We start from the raw sequence: 23,315 nt of genomic DNA, 5'->3' as shown, positions 1-23,315 counted from the left end.
AGGAGGGTTATGGATCAAAATACACATAGCCCCGACTGCTCACATTCATTTACTCATTCACTTTCCTCTTATCCTCTTTAAAATCGTGTGCCTACTATGTGTTAGCACCGTTCTCGATGGATAGAGCAGGAAACAAAACAGACAAAATCCTTGCCTTTGGGCCAAGTGCAATGGTTCATGCCTGTGAACCCAGCACTTTGGAAGGCTGAGATGGGAGGATCACATGAGCCTGGGAGTTCGAGACTGCAAAGAGCTGTGATGGCGCCACCGCACTCCAGCTTGGGTGACACCCCGTCCCAAAAAACTAAAAATAAAATAAAATAAACCTTGCCTTCGTGAAACTTATATGCTAGTAGGAGACAGAATAAATAAGACAAATCAAGTATGCAGCATGTTAGACTGTGGGAGGGGCTAAGGGGAGCAATGAGGTACTGAGGGGAAACAGAAAATGGGAGCTGGGGGTTATTTCCTTTTTTTTTTTTTTTTTTTTTTGAGACATAGTCTCACTCTATTGCCCAGGCTGGAGTGCAACGGCACAATCTCGGCTCATTGCAACCTCCACCTCCCGGGTTTCACGCTATTCTCCTGCCTCAGCCTCTTTGAGTAGCTGGAATTACAGGCATGCGCCACCATGGCTGGCTAATTTTTTTGTATTTTTAGTAGAGATGGGTTTTTGCCATGTTGGTCAGGCTGATCTCAAACTCCTGACCTCAAGTAATCCACCCGCCTCGGCCTCCCAAAGTGCTGCGATGGCAAGCATGAGCCACTTCGACCGGCCTGTTTTGTTTTTTAAAGAGACAAGGTCTCGCTCTGCTCCCAAGCTGGAGCACAGCCTTGACCATAGCCCATGTAGCCTCGACCTCCTGGGCTCAAGCGATCCTCTTACCTCAGCCTGCCAAGTAGCTGGGACTACAGATGTGCACCGCCACACCCAGACTCATATAGCTTCTTCACTGGGTGGGCAGAGGCCCATCCCCAGGGAGAAACCATCCATCAGTGGGGGACTGACAGGGACGCTCCACCCACTCAGCCCAGTGTGCTTCTGTCCAGGGTGACTCCAATGGCTGCCACAGTCAATGGTTTACTGACTTCAGGTCTGACTGCCTTCTCCAGAGTTGCCCTAAAATCCCTTTGCCTGCAGCTGGAGTGCCCCTCAGAGCTGAGGAACAAGTTTGGAGAGGACCAGGAGGGGCTCTCCCCACCCCCACCCATTTTCCACATGAAGATAAATATTTCAGGGTTGAAAAAATGACTCATTCTCCCCAGAGAGGGCTGGAGCTGAGCTGAGTCAGGCAGAAGGAGCCCACGGGTCACTTAATCGGCCCCCCTGCTCTGGCGGAGATGGCTCTGGGCCCCAGGAAGCCAGGGACAAATGGAGGCAGAGGTGGCAGAGATAAGCAGCTAGGAGTGTGCCAGCCTCTCCTTCCCCAACCGAGTGTGTCACCGGGTGTCACCCAGCACTGCTCAAGTTGAACCTGATGCAGAAGAAAAATTCCTCTGGACTTTCCTGAACGAGCTTTCTGGCTGACTCACCGCCACCTGGAGACTGCAAGAAAAGTCACAAATCACGAAAGGAGAAAAACAGTTCTCGTTAAGCCATGTCTTCAATGGAGTTATCAGAGGTCGCCAGGAGAAAAGCACACATGTTTTGTTCTGGGTTTCCTTATCTAAAGAAACACATTACACAATAGAGGGGGGTTGAAACTGGTTGCAAAATTGCAAAATCCAATTTTGTGTACTGGATTCAATTTTCTTCAATAGCTGACGCTAAACACTGAGAGGTGTGGCCCTCGTGACCAGATGAACCATAAACTGGCTCCAGGACCACCAACCTGGCACCTGATGGCTTGTTTCTGCTCCCTACTCTTTCCCTCCATGCATCTTTCTCTGAGCTTCTGCTCAAGGCAGGTGCCAGGACAAGCCACAGTCTCTGCCCTCGAGGGGTTCCCCTTCAGCGGTGAGAAGTAATGTCACAATTAAAGGGCAAGAGGGGCCAGAGAACAGAATAGTGCCAGTTCCTCATCCAGATCGAAATTTGCTTCCAACTGCCTGTCACCACCCCAGAAAAGGCACTGCCTGCTCCCCTGCAGGCTTCTCATCCTCTTTTACCGGCCTCCTCTCTCCTCGCTGTGCCCAGTCTTTTTCAGCCACAAGCAAAACACTCTCAGCCATGAAGTCAGATGCTCTACAGAAGCCTGCAAAAACAGACTCAGGAGTTGTGTGGCCTTGACCGAGTCACCTCACCTACCTCACCAAGCCTCAGTCTCCTCATCTGTTAAATGGGGACACAATAGGACCCACTTCCTTGGAGTTGACTGAGGTATGAATTGAGTCGATGCATTCATTGCTCAGCACACGGCTTAGCTGAAAGTTAATGCTCAATAAACTGTGGTTCCCACCTCCTGCGCCACAGAGCAGACATGAAACAGGTACGAGAAGCAACCAGAACGGGTGGCAGCAGAGCATCACCACACAAGGGGTCCTGCCTACTGTCCCGGTGCCACCCAGAGGCTCAAGGAGCGCCCCGGCTGCTCTCTGAAACTGCCGGTGGCACTTTCAACAGCCACCTCGTTTCCAAACTTGCTGCCAGTTTCCCCTAGTGCAGTGATTTTCACAACGGAGCTCCCGGCTGTGGGAAGGGGGCTTTCTTTGACTTGTCCTAAAATGGCCTCACCTGGACCCAGTGGGGTGTGGGGACCAGGGGGCTGGGCCTGGACCTATAAGTATGTTTCCTGCCTCCTCTCAGCCCCCATCCTTCTGCCGCCCCACGTTCTCAGCCAACAATAGCTGCTTCCCAGGCTCAGCTGCCACACAGCACGAGCTCCTTGAGCAAAAATACCCACGCGGGGGAGGGTGGGGAGGTGCAGGAGGGGCCACAAAGGGGGAGGGCTGGGAGAAGGGGTGGCAGGATCAAGCTTGTCTCTTGAGTGCCTACTGTGTGTCAAGCTGAGAAGGGTGAAGCCCCTGGGGGTTAGAGAAACCTGGGAGACCGTGGGGTGTGTGTGTTGGGGGTGCTGGTCTCTAACACAGCAGAGCCTCCAGTCTCCAGAGAGGGATCAGACCCAGGTCCAGGGTCTACGGGTGAAGAAGGGGTCCAGGGAGAAGAAGGTGCCTAAGCAGGGAGCAGGTCTTAGAACCTAGTGAGAAAAAAGGGGGGCCTGAACCCCAAAGAGAGATTCAAATCTTAAGGAAAATAGGGGCTCAGGTACGGGGAGATGAGGTTCATAATGGGGGGTTATGACTACTTCAGGTTTCAGGAGGGGGATGGTTTGGAGCAGGGTAGGGAGGTGGAGCGAGGCCTGCAGAGCTGAGAATCCATTTAACTGAGCAGCATCTCAGAGGTCTTAGGTGCCAACTGGGGTGACATCGGGGAAGAAAACAGAAATCCTAACATAGCAGCCAATGGCCTACAGTTACGGAGCCTGGATGGGGGAGCAGCTCCCCACTGCTGGGGAGACCCCACCGGGCACAGAGAGGGTCTTCCCAGGCTCTGGCCCCTGCATCTCCTTTCTCTTCATGGCAGGGGCATTAGCTCGGGTCCCTGGAAACAGCTCCGCTCCCCAGCAAGGGGCTGTGTTTGCACAGTGGCTCTGGCCCTAAACCCCACCTCTTTGGACTCCATCAAAGCCTGGGGAGGGCAGGGTCCTGAGGGGCCCTGGTCTCGCTGGGGTCGCATAGGTCACACGGAAAGAATTTGGAGGTCACAGCACTGCCCTCCCTGAAGACGCTTCAAAGCACCCCACTCCCTCGAAGCTGCCAGACTCTGCAGGGAGCGGGGGCATGGGGAGGGACACAGCCACCAGGAGGCTGGGAAGAGGGACTCTGCCAGAGCAGCCGCCAGGAATCTGGGGCCCGGAGTTCAAGTTTGGTTGGAAGGCCCTGGGACAAGAGGCTCCAGCTTAGCGTCTGGCTCTAACGCTTGGACTGTGTGACTCTGGCGGCTCATGCAACCTTTTTGGGCTCTATGTTCTCATTGGTCAAAGTGATGGGCTGATCCCCTGCCCCACTCCAATCAATCACCAGGCACTGCCCACTCTACTCAGTTTCTCTGTCTGCCTCTCCCTCACCACTACCACCGACCTGGGCAAAGCCACCATCACCTTCTGATGCCACTCTTGCTCTCCCCACTCAAGTCAAATTGGATCCTCTTAGCTCCCTGCTGACACCCCTTCGAGAGCCGGGAGACCACCACCTTACTCGTTACACATTTGTGCCTTTTCTTACTTTGAGGGCACAAACGGAATCCTTTGGTATAGAGGAAAGTAAAGCCTCATCTGGTCTGCACGGCCCTGCAGGACCCGCCCTGACCACCCTTCAACTTCACCCTTCCTCTCTACTCCAGCTATACAGCTGGGGTCCCCAACCCTCCAGGCCTCAGACCAGTACCAGTCCATGGCCTGTCAGGAACCGGGCTGCACAGCAGGAGGTGAGCTGTTGGTGAACACTACCGCCTGAGCTCCGCCTTTAGTCAGATCAGCGGCAGCATTACATTCTCACAGGAGTGCAAACCCTATTGTGAACTGCACATGCGAGGGATCTAGGCTGTGCACTCCTAGAAGAATCTATGAGAATCTAACTAAGGTGATGAATCTAACATGAACTGAAGTGGAAGCTTCATGTACCTCAGATCATCAGGCTTAGTTAGATTCTCATAAGGGAAACCATCCTTCCTACCCTGTCCATGGAAAAATTGTCTTCCACGAAGTCCAGTGCCAAAAAGGTGGCGGATTGCTGCTATATATCACTCACCCCAGGGCCTTTGCACATGCTGTTCTCACAGCCTCGAATCGTTTACTCTCCATTTCTTTGCCCGGTTAACACTTAACACATCTTTCAGATCTCTTCTCAAATCCTTCTTCCTCAGGGACATCTTCCCTGCTCCTGCTCTCTGCCGGGAATGGCTCCTCTGACATAAACTCCCATAGCAACCTGCTTATAATTAGAGATCTGTGCAATTGTCCAAGACCATGCCTGCTTGCTGACCATTCTAGACTTTGTGCCTGGCACACAGTGGGTGCTCAGTAAATGGTAGATATTGCCACCACCGATTATCTCACATTTACCTATGGAGGTGTTTGGCAGATGCCCCAAAGAATCTGTGGGCCGGGTGCGGTGGCTCAAGCCTGTAATCCCAGCACTTTGGGAGGCCGAAGTGGGTGGATCACCTGAGGTCAGGAGTTCGAGACCAGACTGGCCAACATGGTGAAACCCTGTCTCTACTAAAAATACAAAAAATTAGTCGGGCATGGTGGCGGGCGCCTGTGATCCCAGCTATTCAGGAGGCTGAGGCAGGAGAATGGCGTGTACTTGGGAGGCAGAGGTTGCAGTGAGCTGACGTCACTCCACTGCACTCCAGCCTGGGCAACAAGAGTGAAACTCCATCTCAAACAAACAAACAAACAAAAAAGAGTCTCTGTGTGGGAGTGTGCAAAAGCAACCACATGGGGTATCAGGAGGAACGCAGGTCTCAGCAGCTGAGGGGTCTGCTTTCCAATCCCAGCTCTGCCACCACAAGCTTTGGGCAAGGTGCCTCCTCTCTGAGCCCCAGTTTCCTTATCCAATTGATCTAAAGGTGGAATGGACATGCTGGCTGTTCATCATGACTGCTATGAATCTCTCTCTAGACTCCCACCTTCCTTTGTATCCGTTCCCCCTATGATGGCTGAAGTGACCAAATAAAATGCCCAGGATAGTGTTGGACCCAGAGAAGACATGTAATAAATTAGGATTTCTAGCATATTCTATGGTCCACCAGCATCAGAATCAGGCATTCTGCTGGAAATGTAGGTTCCTGCACCGTCCCCTCTATACTTACTGAGTTAGAATCTCTAGGATGAAGGCAATGAATCTTGTATTTGTACCCAACATTCCTGGTGATTCTCATGCACATTCCTGTTGAGAAGAACTGAAATCAATGCAACCATATGCTTGCTACCGCTAACTTGCAATTCCTAGGTGTCCTGATTACCAACACAGAGGTGAGACTCATCAGAAAGGGGCGTGGCCTTCATAACCTGGTATTCCTCCTGATGGCTTAAAAACACGAGTACAGGCCTCACAGTTAGATTGAGGTGCAAATTCCAGTCCCTCTACTTACTGGCTTAGCTATGTGACCTTGGACACATGGCTCAACCTCTGTGAGTCACCTTTCTCGTGCTTAAAATGGCAGTAAATTACCTCTACCTGCCAGGGTTGTTGCAATGATCTGAGGAGGTGCTTTATGCAAAGCAGTTCATGTGCTCAGGGCAAACAGTGGAAAAACAAAACAGGAAATGCTTCTGTGTCTGTCTGTGCCTCCTACCTGCCACAGGAGAACTGCGGGTAGAATCTGTGTACCCTTCTCAGGACACCACAGATCCCAGTCACTTAGAGAGACAGAGACTGCCTAGAAGGCTAGTCAACTCCCAACCACCCTTGCAGAAGCAGGAGAGAGTGGGAGTTTGTGAAGAGCAAACACAGGAATTGGATGGGAAAATGGCTGGGTGGTTGTCTAGGGCTCGTGTGGAGTGACCCAGGACCCAGAAAGTCTCATCTCCCAAGGCTAGGCCTTGGAGGGCAGCAGGGCCAAGCATGCCACAGGCAAGAACACAGACTCTGGAGCCAGACTGTTCAGGTTTAAACTTTGGCTCTGCTACTATTATCTCTGCCTGGCTGGCAAACTCCTACTCATCCTTCAAGACCCAACTTAAACAACACCTCCCTGGGTCAAGTTGGTGATCTATTCCTTTGAGCCTTCAAAGGCTCCTGCCCATATACTCACCAAATACTTTTTTTTTTGAGACAGAATCTCCCTGTCGCCCAGGCTGGCGTGCAGTGGCATGATCCGCTCACTGCAATCTCTGCCTCCCGGGTTCGAGTGATTCCTGAGTAGCTGGGACCACAGGCGCACACCACCATGCCCAGCTAACTGTTTCATATTTTTAGTAGAGATGGAGTTTTGTCATGTTGGCCAGATTGGTCTCGAACTCCTGGCCTCAAGTGATCCACCCACCGCGGCCTCCCAAAGTTCTGGGATTACAGGTGTGAGCTACCGCCCCCGGCCAACCTCACCAAATACTATTCAGCAATTTACCTGCTAATTTGTCTATCTCTCCCACAGGCCTGGGAGCTCCTGGAAGGCACAGACGCTGCCATGCCTGGCACCGAAAATGTACTCAGCAAATGTTGCTTCAGTTTGAATTCCAACTTTTCCAGCCTTCTGAGTTTCCTTTCTCTCCCCATTAAATGCTTCCTATGCTAATCCTTTTTCCTCCTCCTGACTCAAGTCCTTTCTTTTCTGGGCCTTAAACTTCCACACCCCCTTCCCTGAAGGTCCCCTCACTCCTGAGCTGATGCTGAACGCAGGCTGTACAGGAAGGCCTAAGATTAATTTCTTCACTTTTGCTGGCTGCAAAGGACTCTCGTGGAAGGTGAGGCGCTCAGAGTCCATGAGATTGGCTAGTCACAAGGACTACAACCAGCTGGGTAAAAGTCAGTTATGGAGGAAGCACAAGTTGGATTCAGCCAGGCGTGGTGGTTCACACCTGTCATCTCAAACTTTGGGGGTCAGAGGCAGGATGATCGCTTGAGCCCGAAGTTTGAGACCAGCCTAGGCAACATAGCGAGACCCTGTCTCTACAAAAAAATTGGGCCAGGCACGGTGGCTCACGCCTGTAATCCCAGCACTTTGGGAGGCCAAAGTGGGTGGATCGCCTGAAGTCAGGAGATCGAGACCATCCTGGCTAACATGGTGAAACCCCATCTCTACTAAAAATCCAAAAATTAGTCAAGCATGGTGGTGCAGCACCTGTAGTCCCAGCTACTCGGGAGGCTGAGGCAGAGGAATCGCTTGAACCCAGGAGGTGAAGACTGCAGTGAGCTGAGATAGCGCCACTGCACTCCAGCCTGGCGACAGAGCAAGATTTTGTCTCAAAAAAAAAAAAAAAAAAAAAAAATTAAAAACTTAGCCGGATATGGTGGCGCACGCTTGTAGTCTCAGTTACTCAAAAGGCTGAGGTGGGAAGCTCGCTTCAGTCTGCGAGGTTGAGGTTGCAATGAGCCATGATGCACAGCAGTGCCATTGCATTCCAGCCTGGGTGACAGGCAGAATGAGACTTCGCTAAAAAAAAAAAAGAAAAAAAAAAGCGTGGACTCTGTAGCCAAAACTGCCCAGGTTCCACTCTAGCTCTGCCAATTACTGACTGAGAGGAGAGATACATTACCTCTCTGTGCCTCAGTTTTCCCACCTACAAAACAGGAATAACAATAATAAGTACCTCATAGGGTTGATGTGAAGATTAAGTAAACTTACAACATAAAATATTTAGCGCTATACCTGGCACATAGCAAACACTCAAGAAACGCTATTATTATTACTGCTAAGACTGGTAAACACCGCGGATAGGAAAGAATGGAGGATTACTGAATAAAGCCCTAATACAGCCAGAGTTACTATTACGTCACTCCCACAAGGAAACATCAAACATCACCAGTCCCAGGAGCCTCCTCAGAAGCAACCTGCCAGCCCTGGGCTCGTCATTCTCTGATAGTATCAGGGCCATTTTGTCCCACTTTCCTCCATGGACTTGAGCTCACTAAGGGCAGCCTTACTGCACCCTCCCCCACCCCTTCCTCAGCACCCAGTGGTGTGCAGCAGGGTTGTAGGAAATATCTGCCAGACAGACAAGCTTACAACGTGGTCCAAGTCCCCTCCCCTTTCTGGAGAGGCCTGCTGCACTGCGAACGCAACTCTCCAATGCCATGGTGCAAACCCCTAGAGAGCCCGCATCCCTTCCAATCCCAACCCTGCCAGACCCTGGGAACGCAGAGACGAAAAGGCAGGGGCTCTGCTCCAGCAGAACCCTGTCTAGTCATAAACCAGGTGACATTTATTGGGCACTTACTGTATTGCAGGCACTGATCCTGGCACTTTACAAGAATCTCGTCGGTTATTTAAATAACTCTCTAAGCTTGGCACTATCCTTATTCCCATTTTACTTATGCAGAAATAGAGGCTAAGAATTAAGCACTTTGCCTGAGGCTGCTCCAGTAAATGGCAGAGCTGGGATTCAAACCCAGGCAGGCTGGGCCAGAGCTTGAACTCTTGATCTGTGTTAGTCCAGGGGGAGGGGGGAAGAGGCAGGGAGAGAGACAGGAGAGAGAGGGGAGGGAAGGGGAGGGGAGGGAAGGGGAGGGGAGGACATGGGAGGGGAGGAGATGGGAGACGAGGGGAAGGGAGGGGAGAGGAGGGGAGGGGAGGGGGAGAAAGATTTCAGTCCAAGGTGACCCTGAGAGAAGGTAGTCAGGCAAGGAGTTAGAGGGAAGGGGGCTGTGGGAACACAGGATGGGGGTGGGGTGGGCGGATGGTGAAGTAAGTTTCTAAGAACAGCTATGGAAAGAGAAACAGAATCGGGACATGTGTCAACACTGTTAAAATGTTAGTGCCATCCAATTCTTGGAGTCTAGCACCAGATATGCACCATGCATGCTCTGAGTGCTGCTCCTCTCACTGAATATTTGCAATCGTCCTGGGAGGGACTGTTATCCTCACTTCACAGACGGAAAATCCAAGGCTCAGAGAGGAAGACAACACCTGCTAAAAGTCCTTTGTGACAATTCAGTTGCAGATCCAGGGTTCAAGCTTAAGTTGATCCCATGGTCCTTGGTCTTAACCACTAGGTCACACTGAACAAACAGGTATTGGTGGTGCGTGGTAGGCATCTGTTGCAGAAGGTGGGGAGCTGCCCAGTTTTTCACCTGGGACCTGCACTTAGTGCCTGTCTGTGCCTCCACCTCCCACACCCCAATTTGGGCTGAAGGCAGACAGCACAGCTCCAGCCCACCAGAGCCGTGTGTGTGTGTGTATGTGTGTGTGTGTCACTCATGGCCTGGCTAAGGAGTCTCTCAAATATAATGGGGAAATAAAGCAAGTAGCAGAGAGATGGGCCAACCATGGCCCATTCTCATCTTCCATCCCTAACTGCATTCATCAGAAAACAGCATATGTGAGGGCCAGCGCGTAGCCATTCTTTCTGGTGCTTTAGGAGGTTAGGATGACAGAGCCACAGGCCGGGCACGGTGGCTCACGCCCGTAATCCCAACTTCTTTGCGAGGCCGAGGCAGGCAAATTACTTGAGGTCAGGAGTTTGAGACCAGCCTGGCCAACGTGGTGAAACCCCGTCTCTACTAAAAAACACAAAAATTAGCCAGACATGGTGGCACCTGCCTGTAATCCCAACTACTTGGGAGGCTGAGGCAGGAGAACTGCTTGAACCCAGGAGGTGGAGGTTGTGGTGAGCCGAGATCGTGCCACTGCACTCCAACCTGGGCAATAGAGCGAGACTCCATCTCAAAAAAAAAAAATGACAGAGCCACAAAGGTAGTAACAGCTCCCACCTCCCAAGAGTCAACTCTGTGCACCGTCCTATGAGCTTTACAACCTGTCATAAATTATCAACCACTTTTCACAACACCACTATGAGAATGGTGATACCATCATCCCATTTCATAGAGGAGAAAACCGAGGCTCAGAGATGGTCACTCACCAAAGGTCACCCAGCTGGGACTAAGTGACAGAGCTGGGACTACAACCCACATCTGTCTGGCTCCAAAACCTCCATGGTACCTAGAAAGAGTGCTGGATGAGGAGCCGGGAATCAGGGCCTAAGTCCTGCCTCTAACCTGCTGTATGGTCTCATGTAAGTCTCTTTCCCTTTCTGAGTCTTAGTCTGCCCTATGAGGAAGTCAGCCTAGATGACCTCCAAGTCCCACCTCCTGTGACTGTGAACTCTCACGCCCTCCTCTCTCTGGCTCACACCCACCACACCGGAAGCCCAACAGGATGCCAAGTAACCACCCACTGAACACTCAGGGGTGAAGAAAGACGAAGTGCCGCTTTCTCATGGCCATCTTCCACCCCAGACCTGCCCAGGAAACAAGGAACCACAAAGCCACAGGATTCCCTCCAGCGTGGGCTTGTGAACAGCAGCCCTGGGGCAGAGGGGCTGGGCATCCCCTTGCGGCCATCTCTTCCTATGCCCTCACTTCTCCGCAGGGTGTGCGGCAGCGAGGGAGGCAGGCTCCAGCTCAATGCCCTCTGGCTCTGTTTCTCTGGGTCCCCAGGGACTGGGATGGTGGGAACTGGTCACTCTGGGAGAATCCCAAGCCCAGCCCGGAAGGCTGAGTTCAAGTGGAGGTTCAGACAGGTCTGTCCGGCTCCACGGGTAACTTTTGCCCACTGTGCTCTGCTGCCAGCGAGGTCTCGAAGCATCTGGGATCCCTGGCTACCTCTCTCCCATCCCTGAAGTAGCTGCCAAAATCCCAGATCCTGCAGAAACCGAAGCCTCCTATCCCTCAGGACAGGCCCGCGCTCCTGCCCCCCTCCTGCCCCCTACAGTCCATGCTCTACACAGCAGCCAGGGTCTTTCCAAACAGAAACCAAACCCAGTTGTTCCTCAACGTGGGGTCCTCCAGTGGCTTCCCACCACTCTTAGAATGGAATGCTGACCCCTGCCCCACAGACAAGGCTATACATGGCCTGCCCCCCTCCAGGCCCACCTCTTCCTAGCCTTCCCTCTGCTCTCCACTGCCTCTGCCCGGCCACACCAGTGTTCACCCCCTACATGTATGTGCCAAACTTGCTGGTCCGGCTGCTGGGAACTCTCAACTCCCCCGTCTTTGCCCGGCTGCCCCCTCCTCAACCTTCAGGTCCCAGCTCAGACGTCACCTCCTTTCCTGGTCACTCCTCTAGAGCAGCCCCCTCCCCTCACAGCCGCTCTCCACCACATCGCCATGTTTTCTCTCCTTTCTTCTCTCAGAGTGATCCTTCTGGTGGGCGGCTTTCCCTGTCTGGTCTCCAGCTTCCTCCCATGGAGTGCAGCTCCTTAGGGGCAGGCATGTGAGTGCTCCATTCTCTTCTGTCCCAACAAGGCAGGGCCTCCTTTGGTCCTCAGAACCCTGAAGACGAGGACACTGCAGCTCTGAGAGGTGGAGTGAGCTGCCCAAAGTCCCAGAGCCAGGGAGCAGCAGGATTCAGACCCAGGGCAACCTGATGCCAAGCCTCAGTGGGTGGGGCTCTCAGGGCTGGGGGCCTCCTCTGAAGGGCTCTCACCCGGGGGGACAGAGTCACAGTGAGGCTCTTAGGGTGGGTACCAAGAATGAAGGGCCCATCAGCTTTCCCAAACAGTCCTTCTGCAAGCTACAGGCCAGCGGGGGCTCCTGCCTGGGGTGGGTGAGACCCTGGGGGTGAAGAGGCACCAAACACCAGGGACAAAGGCCCCCAAATGAGGGAGACCACAGACACGGGGAGCAGGGGAAGCTTCGACCCACCCAGTGCTTGACGGAAGGGGAAAGTGAGGACTAGGGAGAGGAAAGGACTAGACCGAGGTCACACAGCCAATCAGTGGGTCTCTAGGGCGGGCGGCCCCTGAGGGACAGCAGGTGAAGCCCAAAGCCCAGGGTCTAGGCAGAGTGCCAGCCCAGAGCTGCCAGGCCCTGGGGGCAGGGGCAGGGACACAGAGTGAATCTGGGGCATTAAGACAAAGAAAGGACTCAAATTTCTTCCTCCTTTCAAAAAACAATTACTGGGACAGGCAGTGGCTCATACCTGTAATCCCAGCACCACGGAAGGCTAAGGCGGGTGAATCACCTGAGCCCAGGAACTCAATACCAGCGTTGGCAACATAGTGAGACCTTGTCTCTACAAAAAAAGATATCAAAAAATTAGCTGGGTGTGGCGATGTGCACCTGTGGTCCCAGCTACTCAGGAGACTGAGGTGGAAAGATCACTTGAGCCCAGAAGCTCAAGGCTGCAGTGAGCTGTGTTCATGCCACTGTACTCCAGCCTGGGTGACAGAGTGAGAGACCCTGTCTCAAAAACAAACAAAAAAAAAACATTCTCTGAGGCCAGGCACTGTGGCTCACACCCAGCACTTTGGGAGGACCAGGTGGGCAGAGTACCTGAGGTCAGGAGTTCGAGACCACCCTGGCCAACATGGTGAAACACCATCTCTACTAAAAACACAAAAGATTAGCCAGCTGTGGCCAGGCACGGTAGCTCACGCCTATAGTAATCCCAGCACTTTGGGAGGCTGAGGTGGGCAGGTCACAAGGTCAGGGGATAGAGACCATCCTGGCTAACATGGTGAAACCCCGTATCAACTAAAAATACAAAAAATTAGCCGGGCGTGGTGGTGGGCGCCTGTAGTCCCAGCTACTCTGGAGGCTGAGGCAGGAGAATGGTGTGAACCCGGGAGGCGGAGCTTGCAGTGAGCCAAGATCGCTCCACTGCACTCCAGCCTGGGTGACAGAGTGAGGCTCTGTCTCAAAAAAAAAAAAAAAAATTGCCAGGTGTTGTGGCTGGCGCCTGTAATCCCGGCTACTTGGGAGGCTGAGGCAGGGGCAGGAGAATCGCTTGAACCCGGGAGGCGGAGATTGCAGTGAGCCGAGACTGCGCCATTGCACTCCAGCCTGGGCAACAAGAGTGAAACTCCGTCTCAAAAAAACAACAACAAAAAAAGAAAGTTAAACACGTATTGCCCCTCTGACTCAGAAGTTGCACTCCTAAGTATGTGCCCCAAAGAAATGAGTGCTCAGGTCTGCAAAGAGATACATACGGCCGGGCGCGGTGGCTCAAGCCTGTAATCCCAGCACTTTGGGAGGCCGAGACGGGCGGATCACGCGGTCAGGAGATCGAGACCATCCTGGCTAATACAGTGAAACCCCATCTCTAATAGAAAATACAAAAAACTAGCCAGGCGACGAGGTGGGCGCCTGTAGTCCCAGCTACTCGGGAGGCTGAGGCAGGAGAATGGCGTGAACCCGGGAGGCGGAGCTTGCAGTGAGCTGAGATCCGGCCACTGCACTCCAGCCTGGGCGGTAGAGCAAGACTCTGTCTCAAAAAAAAAAAAAAAAAAAAGAGATACATACAAGAATGTCACAGGAGCCTCAGGCTGGAATCAATCCAAATGTCAGCTACGGACATTTACACGTACATCCACCCAATGTGGCACGACTCAGCCTAAAAAGGAGCAGATACTGCTACAGGCGACACGGACAAACCTCAAACATTCTGTGCTGTCCAAAGCTGAAGAAAACCAGGCACAGAAGAGCACACATGAATGAATCCACACAGAGAAAGCTCAAAACCAGGCCAAACTAGAGGGCCAGTGGCCACCTGCTGCAGGGGACTGATGGAGGAGGCACACGGGAACCGGGGGAATGGTTCACGCTTTGGTCCCGGTAGTGTGCAGGTGTGCGCATTTGTAAACCGTGAGCTGTACAAGATGTGTATACATTACTGAAGTAAATTATACTATACCACAATTTTTAGAAACACAATCTCTGCCCTCACGAGGTCCAGTCTGGCATCCAGTGTCATCATAACAGTCATGACAATAACAGCAGGTGACACTGACTGCGTCCCCTGTATGTGCCAGCCCTCATCTGGCCTACTCTGAAACAGGGTCTGATTGAGCGCTTCTAACTACTGTGTAAAATACTGCCCCCAGAAGCTCCATATTAGAGACAGGAAAATAAAGCTTGGCGAGGTGACACACACTGTCCAAGGTGACAATGCAAAAAGTGAGGATGCCATGTTTGAACCTGGGCCCATCAGTCTCCAAGGCCCACTCCTGCTGCACGGGCAGTCCCCGCCTCCCTGCCTTCTCCTCCCCACACTGCCTGCTCAGATATGGCACCTGAAGGCGGCCAGTCCTCACCCCTCACCCCTCGCCCCCTTCTCTCCAGTGCTGGAAGGAACAGCTCATGTGTGTAATGGACTCAGAGCTTCTGTGAAAGAACTGCTGAGGAAATGAGTCCCTTCCTTCCCCTTCCACCCCCTCTGCCCTCCCTCATCCCTTTCACAGTCACGTATCTCTGAGGACATTTCAGCCCTGGACCTCTGCCCAATAAGAAGGGACTCCAATGGCCGGGCAGCTGGGGGTGTGTGTGGTGTTGACCAAGGAGCTTTCTCAACCCCTGGACACCCTAGCCCAGCCTGTGGCCTCTCAGAGGACCAGGAGGACATGAGGTTAGAGTCAACACCCTTGGTTCCAGTTTCCAAGTGACGCAACCCAGTGTCTGGATTCAGAGAATCATAAAATGTTTATCTGGAATCACAACCAACACCATGACCATTTAATCAAAACTTATCCTGTGCCAAGTGCTGCAAACATAGCTCACGAATCCTCACCAACAAACAAAATGGGTACTGACCGCTAGGCTCTCATTTTAGAGAGGAAGAAACTGAAGCTCAAAAGGGTTAGGTGCCTTGCCCCAAATCTCACGGTGAGGAAGTGGTGGTGCTGGGATTCAAACCCAGATTTGCACAACTTTGAGTCTATCCTCTGAACGAGAGTATTATACTTGTCATCCTGCATGTCATTACTGAAGACGGCCCTGGAGTCAGTCTGCTCCAGCCATGTCATTTCACAGATGGGAAGACTGAGGCCCAGGAAGGGAGACTGCAGTTCGGGAACACAAGAAGGATTAGTGGCAGAGCCTGGGCTGGAAGCCACCCTGGCCTTGCTTTCAATGACCAGATCAGAGCCTGGGAGCAGGCCACGTGCAGTTGGATGGGCAGCTAGAGGGAGTAAGGCAGGGAGGTGGGAAGCTCTGGTTCCAGGCAGAGGTAAATATTGACATGACTGTGTTTACACTGTAACCTAACTCCGCCTGGCTGCCACCCCAGGCCCACCCTCCTGCCTTCCCAGCCAAGGAGGGAAGGCAGTTTGTGGGAGGAGGATGGGGAGAGAAGGTTTCTGGGCCAGGGGCTGCTCCTACTGCTTAGAGGGCTATGTGGTCAGAAAGGCTGGGACACCAGGTGTTGCAGGTCAGGGGTACTGGAGACCCAGGCCAGGAGACCAGGTGTTGCCAGACAGGGAGGGGCTGTTATCTGAGCTGGGGAGCTAAGGAGCTGGGGATCTGGGTGTTGGGGGGAGGGGAGCTGGGCTGGGAGTCACAAGGCCTGAGTTCAGGTTCTAGTTCTGCCACTAATTGGCAGTGGGAATCCAAGAACGGTCAGGGAATGGGGAAGAAAAGGTCTGTCAAGTGCCGTGCAAAGGTGAACAATAAGTAACCAGCATTTTAGCCTGGCCAGTGTCCAGCCCCAATTAGCTCTCAATGCCTTTGGCTACTGGCTCAACCGTCCTATGCCTGTCCCAGCGGGCTTTCCCAGGAAGGCCAAGTTTCTGCCAAATTGAGTGGTAGCTTGGGACTGAAGCCATAATCTAGAGGAATCGGGGAGCCACTGTCTTGCTCCCGTCCCTAATTCCCTAAGTGACCTTTGAGCCTCAGCTTTTACAACTCTGAAATAAGGCTCGCTCTCCTCCCTGGGGTTGGTGTGAAGGGCAGAGATTCCATTTAAGTGCCAGGCACATAGTAGATGCTCATTTTGTCTCTCAGTCTTCCCACTTGTAAAACAGGGGCCTTGAAGTAGGTGGTTCCTAATCCCCTTTTCATACAAGTGCTCTATGGTCTTTAGAAGGCCCAGAAGCCAGGACCCCTCCCTGATGTTAGACTCCCACCAAGCTGATTTCCTGAATGTTCTCCAGAAACTTGCTCCCCAGTTTACACCTTCCCCCAGGAAGTCTGAAGGGGCCCTGTTGGGAGGAGGGAGCCATTCCTAGGCTTGTCAGCCTACCAAGACAGGCCTGGGCATCCCAGCCACCCTGCCCTCAGGGGCCCAAGGAAAGGGCAGGCCCCCAGCCCTGGACTCCCAGTGCCCCCTTGACAGTGGGGTTCCGCCAGCACTGGTTGTTCATTAAACTGTGCCCCTCAGACTATTAACTCTTCAAGGACAGGTAAACCGCCCCTTCTCATTTTTATGTGTCCAAAGCTTGGTGTCTAAGAAACATTCCACCAAGTTTTGCAATCTCTTCTGGGAAGGCTTCCCTGATCCACACCTATGGCCAGGATGACTCGGGAGCTGCATCCCCGGGTTGGCATGCAGCATTTTCTACCTCATTTCAGAGCGATTTGGGAACTTGTTCTTTCTCCTCTATTAAAGGCTCTGGAGACCAGGGCCCTTGGCTGATTATCTGCCTGGAAGGATGAGGGGAAAGGTCAATGAGTGTAGGAGAAGGGGCTGTGTGGGACCTCTGGCCGCAGCCTCCTTCTGTCTTCACTGCCTGCTCTGAGCAGCATGCCGGGAGTGTGGTTTGGGCTAGAGGAGGACTGGACGGTGCCCGCAGCACCACCTTTCCCCCAGGGTCACTCCAGTTGCCTCCTCACTGGTTTCCCAGCCTTCAGCCTCACCCCTTCTACTCACTTGCCACAAAGCAGCCTGTGACCATCTCAGAATGCAAATCCGACCATGTCACTCCCCTGACTCTAAACTCCTCAGCAGGCCAGGTGTGGTAGCTCACACCTGTAATCCCAGCACTGTAGGAGGCTGAGGCGGCTGGATCACTTGAGGTTAGGAGTTCAAGACCAGCCTGGGTAACATGGTGAAACTCGGTGTCTACTAAAAAAATACCAAAGGTAGTCGGGCATGGTGGCGCGCCTATAATCCCGGCTACTTGGGAGACTGAGGAGAATCACTTGAACTGGGGAGGCAGAGGTTACAGTGAGCTGAGATCGCGTCATTGCACTCCAGCCTGGGTGACAGAGCAAGACTGTGTCTCAATAAATAAATAAATAAATAAATAAATAAATAAATAAATAAAATTTTAAAAATAAACTCCTGAGTGGCTCCCCACTGCCCTGAGGATTGAGCCCCAGGTCCTTCATATTACCATCCCTGAGTGTACCCTCCGGGGCCACCTCCTAAGCATGGTCCTCCGCACTCCAGATGAACCATCCCTGAAGGCACAGCGGTCTGTACTCTGGCGCATTCTGCTCCCTCCACCCGCCGCCCCCCAACACTCTTCCCAGTCCTACTCACTCTACATTATGGCTTTAATGCCATGTGCTCAGGGAGCCTTTTCTGATCCTCAGGTCAGGTTCCCGGTCCACTCCCACAGCCCCCCGCGTCTCCTTGGCAACAGTAATTGCACTTGTAATTTCCTGCTCTGCATCTGTCTGCCTGCCTGTCCATCAGACTGTGGGAGAGAAAGACCTGTAGTCTCACTCACACTGACCACAGCCCCCATGCTTTGCGTTGTGCCGAGCAGACTTGCTTGGTGAGTGAATGAATGAAGGAATGAATGAAGCCCTTTGACTATGGCTGGGGGCTTACCCAGTCAATTGGAGAGAAAAAAATTGAGCAGAAGCACAAAAAATTGTAAACATTTGCTCATGGTTCCTCTCTCACCGCAGACGTGAAAGTGTGGACTTGGCCAAGCTGGCTTTCTGGGCTAATGCCCAGAACATTCTGCCAAGCCCACCCTGTAGCCCTCTCATGCCTCAAATCCTGTTCTTCCCTTGGCCTCCCCAACTCTGCAGGGAAAACAATGTATTTATTCTTTAACAAAAGGTTATAACATCCTTGTTTACCAAAAGAGTGTAGCAATGCAAGGAGGCCTCAGCAGCCCAGTTACCGGCTGGGGCACAGGCTGCCCAGGGTAAAGTACGCACGGTGCCCTGGGAGCCGCATCTGGAGTGGCTGGGAGGCACCAGAGTGATGTGGGGGCATGTGGTTAGTCTCCTAGCTTCAAACAGTAACACTTCTCGCTACCTTTTTTTTTTTTAAAGATAGGGTCTCACTATGTTGCCCCGGTTATCTTGAACTCCCAGCCTCAAGTGATCCTCCCGCCTCGCCCCCGAAAAATGCGGGGATTACAAGCGTGAGCCACCACCCCCGGACTCCCGCACATTCTTAATAGTTCCCACAGTGTTTCCACATCCATTGGATCCTCACGATATCTTGAGAAGTGGAGCAAATCTGCCCCACTTTGTAGGAAAGGGGGCACAGAGTGGGGGAATGGCTGACCCAAGGTCACACAGAAAGCTGGTAGTATATCAGGATTCAAACCTGAACCCTGGGTCCTGTTTTCAACTCAACTGCTGTATAGTAAAGAGCATTCCCAACCCACAGCGGTAGCCTCAACTCAGCCCCAGCTTGGAATGTGAAGGAACATTCTCAAGGTGCCACAAATGCAGATGGGGGATGATGGGTTGGGCTTCCTTCTCGAAACTGTTTGCCAGGTTAACCCTCCAAAAGTCAAGGAGGTTTGTGCCTGCTCTGGTACTATCTTGCTCTGTGACCCTGGGCAACCTCCTTCACCTCTCTGTGCCTGCTGCAGGGTGGTTTGAGTACAACTGGAGGCAGGAGATATAAAAAGCCTCCTCAGAACCCTCGGCCCACGGCCTGCACTGGGAGTAAGCAGGGGACAGGGTCCATCCGAGGCCTTGGAGAACAGAGGCCTTTAAGAACAGCACTGACTCCCTGCCAAGGGGTCAGAGACGTGGGTGGGGAGCTGGGGACCATTGGGGAGATTCAGCCAGGACAACAGGAAACACATCACACAGACACAGACACACACACACACACAGATACACACAGAGACACACATGCACACCCTGCAAACACGCCCTATTAGGAACCCAGGGGCCAGGGACAACTTGGCCACACTGCAAAGAAAGGAGTGCTGGATTTGTTTAAAAGCTGCAGAGCAGGAGATCCAGGGAATAAACACTTGATCAGTCCTGAATCACCCCCGCCTCAGGAATGACAGCACAGGAACCAATGTTAGAGGAAATTAAAACGACAGGAGCCAGGGAGGCCTGACAGCAGCCTCCACCCCATGCACGCACAGCCGGTTATCAATCCACCGTGGACTTCCTCAGCCTCGTACTCTTTGGCCCCAGCAACCTTTTTGCCCTCTTTCTCTTCTCTTTCCTGGTCCTTCCATAGCCAGGTACCAGACCAGCCCCATTCTGGGCTTTCCAGGAGCCTGTCCTGTGCACTCACACCTCTGCTCCTCTGTCACACAGGTCCCCCTCCCGGGATATCCCTTCCAGTTCAGATGTCACCTGCTCCATGAAGCTTTCTCTCATCTCTCCAGCCTGGAGAGAGCCCCTGCCTGGCATACTTCTACCTCTCCAAGGGCGTGCCAAAGAGCCTGAGGACCAGTGCAGACATTTTTTGTTTTTCGTTTTTTTTGAGACGGAGTCTTGCTCTGTTGCCCGGACTGGAGTGCAGTGGCCAGATCTCAGCTCACTGCAAGCTCCGCCTCCCGGGTTTACGCCATTCTCCTGCCTCAGCCTCCCGAGTAGCTAAGACTACAGGCGCCCGCCACCTCGCCCGGCTAGTTTTTGTATTTTTAGTAGAGATGGGGTTTCACCGTGTTAGCCAGGATGGTCTCGATCTCCTGACCTCGTGATCCGCCCGCCTCGGCCTCCCAAAGTGCTGGGATTACAGGCTTGAGCCGCCGCGCCCGGCCTAGTGCAGACATTTATGGCCTGGTAGAAGCTCCCTTAACACTGTTTATTCAGTCAATTCTTTCCTCCCTCACACGGGGTTTGGCTTAGAGTAAGCGTTCAACACATCCTGGCTGAATGACAGACGAAAGTATCACGGTCTCCTCCCTACAACATGATAAACTTTCATCCTTCTTCCAGACCAGCAGATAGGTGGCCTCTGTCCCTGTGCTGGAAAAGCCAGCACCTAGCCCTGGACAGATGGATGACGGGCCTTTGTTCTTGGATTCCAGAGACATCCCCCAGGCAAATAGGTTAGATGTTAGGTAGAACTTCCCAGTGTGGGTTCAAGGTTGGAAAAGAAAGGAAAACTAAGCAGTATTGAAGCAAAGCACTCTCACTTGGGTTATCTCACCCTTCGGAAATAAGCGTTATCATCTCGTCTTGCAGATGAGAAAACTGAAACTCAAGGGTGATGCTTCAACTAGACCAAAGTCCCTGTGGGGAAGGGGAGGGGATGGGGCTCAAACACAAATTGGTTTGATGCCAAAGCCTGGGCTCTTCACACTGGGCTGGCGGGCTTCTTGGGTTGTAAGGATCTATAAAGTGTCACCAAAGCAGAGTGAGGGGACCTCTTTCTTTTTTTGGTAGTTTTTAAGGAAGAAAAAATTTTCTTTATGAGTAACTCAGGGTGGTCTTAAAGGCAGAGGGGATCATACAACCTCAAAGTCTCACGGCCTTTTAGTGCCCATACACTGAGACTTTAAATCCAGTGCTGGTCCACAGACAGTGCACTCCCTGTCACGGAAACCGTCTAGGCGGGGCATTACAGCGGAGATTCCTAATGCAGGAGGCAGGTTGAGTCCCAGGTGGTCTCTAAGCACCTTCAGGTATAGAACTAAGCCATAATTCCACTGCTTCTGACTCTAGTGAGGCAACTGGTGGTGCCTAAGTGAGGAAGACCCTAGCTGGGTGAGAAGAGAGAGGCCTTGGAAGGGAGACATAGGGGGATTGTAAGGGGACTCCAGCTCTGGGCAGAGCAGGGGTTGGGAACCACTGTGGGACTCTTCAGCTTTACAGGGGGTCCCGTCCTGCTCCCATCCAGGCGCCCTCGGGCTTGGCAGCATCATCACAGAGAAGAGGAGCTGGCTGGATCACAGGTACTGGCAGCCACCGTCCCAGACACATGCCCTCCTCTGCCCTACATGGTGACCTGGACCCCCTTCACAGGGCACAGAACAGAACTAGGAGAGGGAATCAGAGTGGCTGGTCTACGGGGAAAGAAGCCAAAGAGAAGTAGATGGCTCCCTCCCTGTGACGGAGAGGCCAGCACCCTGCCCTGGACAAGTGGACAAAGGGACTTTGCTCTTGGGGTCCAGGGACAATGCCCCTCCCAACAGCCCCCAGGGAGCCCAGCCTGGATCAAATGAATTTCTCTTCTGGGACTTCAGAGAGCCCCATGAAACGCCCCTCCCCAGTTCCCCTTCTCCCCGGTACCCCTGACTATCGCAGTCAGCACTTGGCCTCAGCAAGTCCCTCCTCTGAAGACCCATCCACCGGGAGATGCTGGGGAGACCGGATCGCTGGGTGCAGGGCCCCCGATTGTCCCCTGGTCTCTGACAGCACCGACCTAGCTGTCCCGCCACCACCTACACCTCTTAGGCCACAGCTGGATCAGCAGTCCCAGAGGGCCGCAACGTAGCCCTCCGAATGAGCCGGGCGTGGCCACCCACGGTGCCCCAAGGCGAGCCCCAGACCGACGTCAGTGTCCCGGGACGCTCAGGTCCAGCTGCATCCAGGCACCTCGGAATCGCCGCCACCCGCGAGCCCGACCCAGCCCGGCTGCCCTGGGTCTCCAAGCCAAGCCGAGTCCAGGGACTTCAGGACAACCCAAACCAGACCGCAGCAACCATCCCCAAAGCGAGTCGGGGACCCCGAGCCCCCCACATCCGGCCGGGACCAGAACCAAGCTCGGTGCGGCGCCCCCGACGGGACCGAGCGCAGCGCCGCCCGGAGAGCCGCGCTCTGCCCAGGCGCCCCCCGACTGCACGCCTTCCGAGGGCCGGGCGGGGGCTGCTGCTGCAGCCGGCGCCCAGCCCCCCGCGAGTCAGGGCGGCCCCGGGTGCCACCCGCGGCGCCGCTGCCCGGGACCGTCGAGGCTGGGTTGGACCGGACTGGACCTCCGGACGCGGCACTCACCATAGCTCGCGTGCTCCTCCCCGGCTCCGCGCCGCTCCCCGTGCCCGGCCCCCGATTCCCAGCTCCGGACTCCCGGCTCCCAGCCCCTCTGCTCGGACAGCTCTGCTGTCTGGCCCCGGCGGCGCGCTCGACTCCAGCGGGCGAGCTCGCGGCTTCGGCGCCGAGTCCCGGAGGGGCGGGGCCGCCGCGGGGCCAATGGCAGGGCGCGGGGGCCGGGGCCTGGGTGGCGCAGCCAATCACAGCCGGAGGCCACACTCCCCGCGCCCGCGCGGGCCCTTAACCCTTGGCGCGCTGGGAGCCGGCTGCCCGGGCTGCGCCGGGACCCTGGAGGGCAGGCGCAGGCGGGAGCTGTGGCTTCGGGGGGCGGGATCCGGACCTTGCCGAGACCGGCGTTGGGAGCAGGCAGAACCAGCAAGAGGCTAGATTGTGTCTGGTGCGGGGCGCCGGGAGCCTCGGCGACCTTTGTCTCCTGCCTGGCTCCTGCACTGGAGTGTGACCCAGGGCGCTGCAGCTGCGTGTGTGTGTGTGTGTGTGTGTGTGTGTGTGTAAGAGGGAGGAGAAGAGGAGACAGAAACGGGGGGGAGGGGTGGATTCCGCGTGCCCGTGTGTTTATGTGTTAAGGAAAGCCCTGACTATATTTGGGATTTGTTGCTCTGTGTGTGTGTGTGTGTCCGCTATCGTTGGTGTTTGTTGCTCTGTGTGTGTGTGTGTGTGCTATATTTGGGGTTCGTTACTGTGTGTGTGTCTGCTATATTTGAGGTTTGTTGCTGTGTGTGTGTGTCCGGTATATTTGGGGTTTGTTGCTGTGTGCGTGTGTGTGTGTTTGTGTGTGTAAGTGA

The 23,315-nt window shown here is 53.8% G+C and overlaps 1 protein-coding gene across 1 annotated transcript in view; it reads right to left on the bottom strand.

Moving 5' to 3' along the window:
- ECE1 (endothelin converting enzyme 1) overlaps positions 1-22,636 on the bottom strand; it is a 130,630-nt gene extending 107,994 nt beyond the window's left edge. The window contains exon 1 of the mRNA XM_023219736.3: positions 22,477-22,636. Coding sequence (XP_023075504.1) covers positions 22,477-22,479 — 3 coding nt within the window. The 5' untranslated portion in view covers positions 22,480-22,636. The remainder of the gene's footprint in view (positions 1-22,476) is intronic.
- Positions 22,637-23,315: the final 679 nt, after the last annotated feature.

Source organism: Piliocolobus tephrosceles, chromosome 1, assembly GCF_002776525.5.
Source record: "Piliocolobus tephrosceles isolate RC106 chromosome 1, ASM277652v3, whole genome shotgun sequence".
In the NCBI taxonomy this organism is placed as follows: domain Eukaryota; kingdom Metazoa; phylum Chordata; class Mammalia; order Primates; family Cercopithecidae; genus Piliocolobus; species Piliocolobus tephrosceles.
This window is presented reverse-complemented; position numbering and strand designations above follow the sequence as displayed.